This window comes from Salmo salar, chromosome 04 (genome assembly GCF_965601325.2).
Source record: "Salmo salar chromosome 04, fSalSal1, whole genome shotgun sequence".
In the NCBI taxonomy this organism is placed as follows: Eukaryota; Metazoa; Chordata; class Actinopteri; order Salmoniformes; family Salmonidae; genus Salmo; species Salmo salar.
In genome coordinates this window covers 39897652-39905861 of record NC_138294.1, presented here as the reverse complement: position 1 = coordinate 39905861, position 8210 = coordinate 39897652, and the positions used below count along the sequence as shown (strand labels likewise).

General features: G+C 41.8%; 1 protein-coding gene across 4 annotated transcripts; it reads left to right on the top strand.

The window, feature by feature from the left end:
• The first annotated feature begins 693 nt into the window (after positions 1-693).
• pou2af2b (POU class 2 homeobox associating factor 2b) lies at positions 694-5703 on the top strand. Of its 4 annotated transcripts, none has more exons than XM_014195828.3 (5): positions 694-889; positions 2358-2458; positions 4098-4140; positions 4445-4749; positions 5073-5703. In XM_014195828.3, exons 1-5 carry the CDS (start codon positions 865-867, stop codon positions 5487-5489), a joined length of 891 nt encoding a protein of 296 aa, XP_014051303.1. In that variant the 5' UTR covers positions 694-864; the 3' UTR covers positions 5490-5703. The 4 variants fall into 4 exon arrangements, with proteins under 4 accessions (XP_014051303.1, XP_014051302.1, XP_045572793.1 ...); XM_014195827.2 differs by having other exon boundaries at positions 4095-4140; XM_045716837.1 differs by having other exon boundaries at positions 721-874.
• The last annotated feature ends 2507 nt before the right edge of the window (positions 5704-8210 follow it).

Sequence of the window (8210 nt, the reverse complement as noted above, 5' to 3'; positions counted from 1 at the left end):
AGCCATGGTAGAAAACCGATCATCGAATTATAAAGCCCAGAGAACTTTTCCCAGGAACTGGATACACATTCAGCCATTTCCAATATTACAATGGCATTACACACAGGACAGCCATGCTCAAATCCCGAAATATCTTAATGAATCCTAGAAAATAAAAGTACGGTAATAATAATAATAAAATATATGCCATTTAGAAGACAACATTTTAACCCAAGTGAATTACAGTCATGCATGCATATATTTGACATAATAAAGCACACAGGACTTTTCCCAGAGATTCATATTGGACACCTGTTTAATCCCCTACATCAGGTCTACCCACATACAGCCGTTTGAGTCCTGGGAAACCCCCTCTACTAGAACAAGTTGGCTTTGTGAGATATACTGTAGCTTGACAGGTGAACAAGCCTGCCTTCTCAGTTAGGGCATAATTTTTATTTTTTTATTATGTAGTATTTATCATCAAAAGTTGTTGCCCTCCTCATTCTCTTACCGATCTCATCTTCTTTCTCATCATCAACACCATCATCATCATCATCTCTACCATCACCAAAACAATTCCAAAACACATCCCCTGCATCAGTACGATGGGTAAGGTAGGTTCTCTCTGTCTAATCTGGAAAAATAATGCAAATAATTTTTTTTTTAAACGTCCAGCCAATAATTTGCATTTACACAAAGCAAAAAGACTGCCTCAGAGGCACTTCAATGACTGGGCTATCACATCCGAACTTCTATAGGACTGGTACAGAGTTAGTTTGTAAGGGGCTGAAGTTTGGTATCATGAACACTGTTCACTTCAACTCCTGGAGACATTAAGAGAATACCCTTTAAGATCCTTGTGTGGATAACTAGGCCTACACGATGGAAGCAGGTGCGTTCATGGAGGGTACGGTATAGTATATTTTCTCATGTTTCATCTCAACATGGAAAGGCCTTTGTGCAAAACATCTTAGAACAACAATTGTTTACGTTTAGTGGCCGTATAAAAGAGCTTGGCTAAGTCCTTATTATAGAGTTAATTGACTTTTGAAGCCATGTTAAGTTACAACTGAGGAAAAACAGCATGTATGTTTTGTGTCCTGATGGATTAGCCTATGGCATTTGTTCAATGCCTTAAAATCTTTGGCTTAAGGTAGGTAGTTTAGCATATTACATTACTGGTATCTGGTCACTTTGAAGTTAAAGCCACTAGGGCTTATCGTTAGCCAACTGAATAAATCAAAATGACATTTTCCATGTCAATATTTAATTTATTTCTCCATTTCTTCTCCATAACAAGTTTTTATGGATGTGTAACATTTCTGAGTAGCTAGAAATAGCCTACCATTTCTCAGAATGACTGCTGACATCACTGTTATATCATTGATGTACGGCCTAGTACATCACTGTGGCCAAGCTTCCTGCCATCCAGGACCAATATACTAGGCTGTGTCAGAGGAAAGCCCAAAAAATTGTCAAAGACTCCCAAGTCATAGACTGTTCTCTCTGCTACCGCACGGCAATCGGTACCGGAGCGCCAAATCTAGGACCAAAAGGCTCCTTAACAGCTTCTACCCCCAAGCTATAAGACTGCTGAACAATTAATCAAATGGTCTCCTGGACTATTTACATTGACCCCCCCCACCCCCTGTATTTAGAGCCTCGTTATTGTTATTTTATTGTGTTACGTTTCATTATTATTTTATTTGGTAAATATTTTCTTAACTCTTTCTTGAACAGCACTGTTGTTTAAGGGTTTGTAAGTAAGCACTTCACGGTAAGGTATTCGGCGCATGTGACAATTAAAGTTTGATTTGATTTTGTTGAGGCGTATCTTGCTTCTTCTAGACTGTATTGTCTAAAATTATTTTATCTGAAATTAAATAATATGGCAGTGTGGGTTCCATCTAACTTCTCCCATGATCTCATGGTATGGAAACTAGAACATCACAAGGGATTAAATAAATGCAGATTGGACAATGCCAATGCACGTTGTAGCCATTGTTAATATAATATCTCAAATAGGGACTTTCTGTATCATATCTTTTCTTTTTACAGTGCTGAGGAAAATATGCTGCCAAAAAGTATGATTTAGCGCCGCAGCTCTTGCATAATAATCATGTTGTGTCATTTGAAACCCTGATGAAGAAATTATTACATTGGCGCTACTAGAGTGAGCAGATGTTCCTTTTCTTTTAATGTCTCATTTGATTGTACAATGTGTCTAGAGAGAGAGAGAGAATATCCTGCCTGTAGGCTACTAATATATTGACCAATACATACAGGTCAAATGTTTAAAAATATTATCATAACAGTGATCACTATTTGTATTCTCTGGATAAACAGGTTATGACTCTCCCGTGGTTTCTTTGCAGAGTACTCCAAAAGAGTGTACCAGGGTGTCAGGGTCAAACACACTGTCAAAGACCTTCTGGCAGAGAAGAGACAGAGACAGACAAGTGTTCCCAGGTTCAACGTGAGTTTACTTTTCGGCTTGTCCTCTTTTGCTCCCATCCATTTTCTCTCTTTCGGTCTTTCGCTCCCTAGTAGCCTCTCAGATTATTTACATTCCGCATCGTCTTTCTTTCAATTAAACAATCAACGTGAACACCACCCGACCACACAAAGGAAATACCCATGAAGAGAGTGTGTGAGAGAGTGAAAGTGTGTGCTCCCAAGAGGCTTCAGTTGACAGTAGGCTACATCCCTGCTGGGTTTTCTGTGGTAGCACTAGCAGGTCACCTATCAGAATCCTGATATCAGGCACACCTGCCAATGCTACTAGCCTTCTCCCCGGCAGATCATTTCTGACAAGCGAGCCATTGTTGGGCCCCAGACAGTTAAGCTGAGGTTAGGCCATCTCTAAACCCAGGCCTAGATCAAACAGGGAAAGACAACAAGCTCTTTTCATCAGCCACCACCAAATCATAAAATGGCTGCTCGTTTTCAGTTGGGGACAGGTCAGTCTGATGACGGATCACAAAGAGCTCGACTCTTTTTCATTAACTCTCAATGGGAATGGGGACTGTTTAAATAAACTGATGTATTGTCAGTTGACATATATTTGTATTCTCATAGATATGGTTGGTCATTGTTGGCTGGCTGAAAAGCTTGGTTCACACACATCTATGAAAATAGAATACAGATATATGGTTGGTCATTGTTGGCTGCCTGAAAAGCTTGGTTCACATGTGTGTCTTATGACAGTTTATGTGAAACCATTTCAAATGGTTCATGCAGCAGAGCATGAGGGAATTTACCTTGTTCTGCTATTACCCCGTAATCATACCATCCAAACAGTTTAGAAAAATAACAAAACCTGTGTGAAGGAGAATGTTGGTGGTGATTTGAATAAAATTCACTAACTGGAAAAACAATTGATTTATTCTAAACTGAATGATAGACTGGGGTCATTTTGCCAGTGCATTGCTACTCTTAGTATTTGGAAAATACAAGTCCATTTAACTCTCATATATTTTTCACTAGTCAAGTGTTCAGATAGGTATTGTATAATTAAATAAACCAACTCTGCAGGTGTGATGTCTTCTCAGCCATCAGGCCCAGTCAGTATTGGCTCTGTATTCTGTTTGTGCTGTAGTATACTAGTTTGTGTATCAAACACATTTATTTATAAAGCCATTTTTACATCAGCAGATGTCACAAATTGTTTATACAGAAACCAAGCCTAAACACCCAAAGAGCAAGCAATGTGTACTCACTAGGGAAATGGCACTTGGAGGGGGTAGGGCACATCCCAATGGCGAATTGGCAAATGACAATCAAATTTTTACCCACAACATTTGCCTGCCTGCCCTCCATTCCGCCTCCTTCCCTCTCCCTCGGTCTCACTCAGTCTCTCTCTCATGCTCATTGCTTACTTCCTCTCACTCTGTCTCACCGGAATTGTGTGCTTGATCCAAGTTCAGTGCATTGTTTTGCATAATGCACACACACACACACACACACACACACACACACACACACACACACACACACACACACACACACACACACACACACACACACACACACACACACACACACACACACAGAGAGAGAGACAAAGCGGTGCCAGTGTGGTAGGTAGTAATCATCAGTCTCTGTCTCACCAGCAGGCTGGGACAAGTAATTCCCAGGCAGCCTTTGTGCAGATGCCAGGTGAGTCTATTGTTGGAGCCTATTGTAATATTCACTATGGCTGAAGCTTTTACAACAGCATACAGTATGTGGGGGTTCATATGTAAAGATACCTACTTCTATTTAGCTCAATTGGTAAGAACATGGCGCTAGCAACGCCAAGGTCATGGGTTCAAGTCTGGCTGGGAATACATATACTAAAATGTATGGACACACAGTAATTTAAGTCTCTTTGGATAAAAGAATCTTCTAAATGGTATATAATATGGAGGGGGAGGGATTCCACTGTTACACTGGAAGCTTCACCTCTAGACTCTTTCTACAGGATCCCATATGCTTCCTGGTTACTATAGCATGAGGAGGCCCCCCTACCTGACTGACTCAGACTTCAGCCCGTCCACTAAACAGTACTCCTCAGATCCCTACAGCTCAGCCCTGGGGGGAAAGGCCCTCTCCTACGACCACCCCTCCACTTACCCTGCCTATATTGACAGCTACTATACACCCGAGTCATTTGGGGACTACCGTGGTGCCACAGCCTTCTCTACCAGCGGAGGATCCCTCTTCCCCACCTCGTCTCTACCTCATCTGCTACCACCTCTCCCTGGGGAATCATCAAATCTCCTCCTGGTACAAACACATTTCACCTTAACTGCTATAGAGACAGTTTCAAAAATAATACAAAGAAAGAGAGACAGAGAGTGAGAGAGTCTTCCTTTAGTGTGTCACAGTGCATTTCAGCTGCTGTCTTATAAAACGTAAAGGTCTCCCTGACGGTCAAGTCAAGTGTAAGACCTTTAAGTTGTAAAAGACACCAGTCTCTCCTCAAATGCTTCTCCATTACTTTCATATTTGTTTTATCATCACAACCTCTGAGTATTATGTGAATACAGTAGATCTGTGTTGCTCTCTTAACCTTCCCCTCACTGTTCTCATATGTCTTCCCTCAAAAGAGAGACTCTTGGGAGCAGTCTGACGGACACTCAGTGAGCCAGGATGAGGTCCTGTGTTCCGAGGGCCCAGTGCCCACCACAGCCTCCTCTGGCCTGGCTTCACCTGACCCCGACAGCCCCTCCCTCTATCGGCTGATACCTGGCCGTAGTGGAGGATCCACCCTGTCCGGCTCCCAGCCCTACTCTCTACACCCCCTGGAAGAGGTGCACTACCCTGGTGCCTCGTACAGCCCCTCATCCAGCTACCCCTCCAGTTACACATATTTGACATCCCCAGGGGAGACTCCAGGGGTCAAGGTATCACCTGTGCCCTCGGAGGACCCTGGCAGTGTAGCCGTCAACCTCAGTGATGCCTCGTGGGCCAAGGATGACGGGACTGGCTCTTGGTTGCCATATGAACCCAGGAAGGCCTATTGATACGCATGGACACTGACTGAGACACGGACTGACATGTCGTTGTGGACATTAATGGATAGATACAGTACAGTTCACTACAGAGTCACTACCACAGAGAATGTGGCTGAATGTGGATGTGGGTTTGTTATACAATATAATTATATACTTTGTATTCCGTTTGACCTGTATATAAACATTTCATTGTGCAAATGTTAAAATACAGATATAAATCTTTGATTGGGACATATGTGTCTGTGTTTTATAACTCTGTGTGTGTGTGTGTGTGTGTGTGTTTTTATAACCATTTAAAAACATTATTCAAGAAACTAGTATGAAAATGCATCATTAGGCCTACCTCTTTTGGGAGCATTGTAACTACATGGATGAGACAATAGAGGTCGCCGTAGACCATAAAAACGCTTCTCTTTTTGAGATGCATATTTGAATATTCAAATGCATACCCCACAATCATTGTTAATAGTTATGACGACAAGGTTGTACACTGTATATATATGAATCACAACACGCAGAAGTAAAAACAGAAGAAATACAACTGACCTGTATTTCTGGTTCACGTCTTAGCCACGTTTGTAGGTCCTACCTCGTGTTTCGTTTGTTTCCATTGAGTGAGTTGATCCAGCACCTTGCCGCTGTCCACTGACTGAATCCTCCACCTAATCGGCTTTGAACTGCATTCTTCTCAGTTTTGTGTCTCCAAGCAAAATGTCAGGTGGTGAGTTAATTCATATTTTGATAACTGTGTATTGGTTGGCTGAAAAAGCATCAGCAAGTAAGTAAGTGAAATAAAATAAGTTGAGGACGTTGTTATTCTCATGCTCAAAGTCATTTAAATGGACCATTGGCAGGAAATTACTGAAGTGTAGCCTAATGTTAAGATTCGGTCGACAATAAGGCTGGCGGCATATTCACCAATTAATGATTTAAGTGCGCAAAAAAGAAACTACGCACATTGCGTAAAATGGATAGGCGTAAATGCATGTGTGAGAAGGCCGCGCGAAAAGCCATTTTCTTATGTATAAATCTACTAATTTCTTTGACACAGAAAAGCCAAAGGTCTACGAAGGTGTTCGGGTGAAGATCACGGTAAAGGAATTGCTGGAAAAGCGCAGAGCTCGTCAAATGAAATTGTCATCGGTAAGCAGAGATCCTTCGTTCCAAAACCAGAGAAAGAACACACATGCTCTCACCATCATCACCATCTCCGCTTTAAATAACTTTGCAAAAAAGTAATGTGCAGTAAAATACGATAAGATCAAATTCACAATGCACCTTACTATGTGGTATATTAAACATACGATTTTGTGTAAAATAACACATTTTTGATATCTTACAGGAATATCCAAACTCTTGGTATCAAGATGCTGTTGCCACACCTTTCTTAAGTCTGGTGCCAGAGCCAAGTACACAACCCTGGCCCTGTGAAGACAACCCCAGTGACTATGGGACAGAGTGTCTCTCATTATACAGTGATAACTTCAGCTCAGCTCAACAGACTGAACCTGCAGCATACAGTGAACCCTGCAACTACACTCATCAACAGCCCTGGTCCCTTGGACATATATTGCACAAGGACTATAGGGAAGGACAGGTACGCATAATGGCTATTCACACAGTGATATCCTTTAGCTTCCTCCCCTGTTTTTTCCCCTTCTTAAATCCTTATCTATCGCTAATTCCCTCTGTTCTAGCTGTAGGCTAATTGATTATCTTCCTAAATGTCTAGGACTGTTAAATAGCCTCTTTGAATGTCCCCAAATCTTCAATATCCCTTTCGGAATATGGTGCCTTGAAAGCGCCTTGGCTACGGCATATTTGGTTGTCTGAAAGGACACACTACGACTTTTTAAATGCCGCAACGAAGACTTCTCTGGAAATACTGTAGTTTCGAAGCGCCACTGAACAGGCATGTAACTTGTCTGTAAAGGAATGATGCTTCTGAAGGGGGTCTAACGTCCATCAAGGCAACCAGCACTGTCAATCAAATTATCTTGAGCTGTCTGCACGTAGCCTGCGTGCAGACCACTCGCTCCTAAGAAAATTACTTTGACGTTCGTTAAAGACAATGACTTTCCAATAGATTTAGTAGAAAGAAAACACATATCTACCATACCATTAAAAAAACAGAAGGGCAACACAACAGCACATCAATATGTAAGGTTTATTGTTGTCAGGGAAACAATACCGAACATTCTATGAGGAGCAGAATTCTACAGTCTGAAAAGGTACAGAGGCTTCTGATGCGGCCCTTTTTGTAATTGTCTAAAAGGTTATCCATTTTCGCGATTGACCCATTACTGTAGCGGTGTCTTGTGTATGAAAAGGGTACAATTGGATGCATATTCTCTTGAACATCATCTTTTCATGTTTTGTTGCAGGCCTCCTGGTCATCATTAGAGACTTGGACTCCAGCCTGCACACCAGAGAATATTAATCCTTTGGACACCCATCATCTCCCCTCCTCACTACAAGAATACTCAGACCCTGTGGATCCCACTTACATATTGCTTAATACAAATGTCACTCAATACGATACCTCTGTGTACACAAACCGTACTGAATCGGCCTCTACAATACAGTGGATGCCCTGACCTAAGTAGCACAGGTTATTATGGGTTAACTTTGGACAACTGTTATTATAAATGGCAAGTGTCAAGCATGAGTCATGTTTAAATACAGAGTTTGTGGAGGGTGGCGGGGAGATGGTGGCTGGCTGGGCACACT

Excerpts from the sequence above, each read along its gene's own strand:
- pou2af2b (XM_014195827.2), top strand. The coding sequence starts at position 865 with ATGGAAGCAGGTGCGTTCATGGAGG. Across the intron at positions 2,459-4,094 it reads CAAGTGTTCCCAGGTTCAAC|CAGGCTGGGACAAGTAATTC; the intron begins GTGAGTTTACTT and ends CTGTCTCACCAG. Across the intron at positions 4,141-4,444 it reads AGCCTTTGTGCAGATGCCAG|GATCCCATATGCTTCCTGGT; the intron begins GTGAGTCTATTG and ends CTCTTTCTACAG.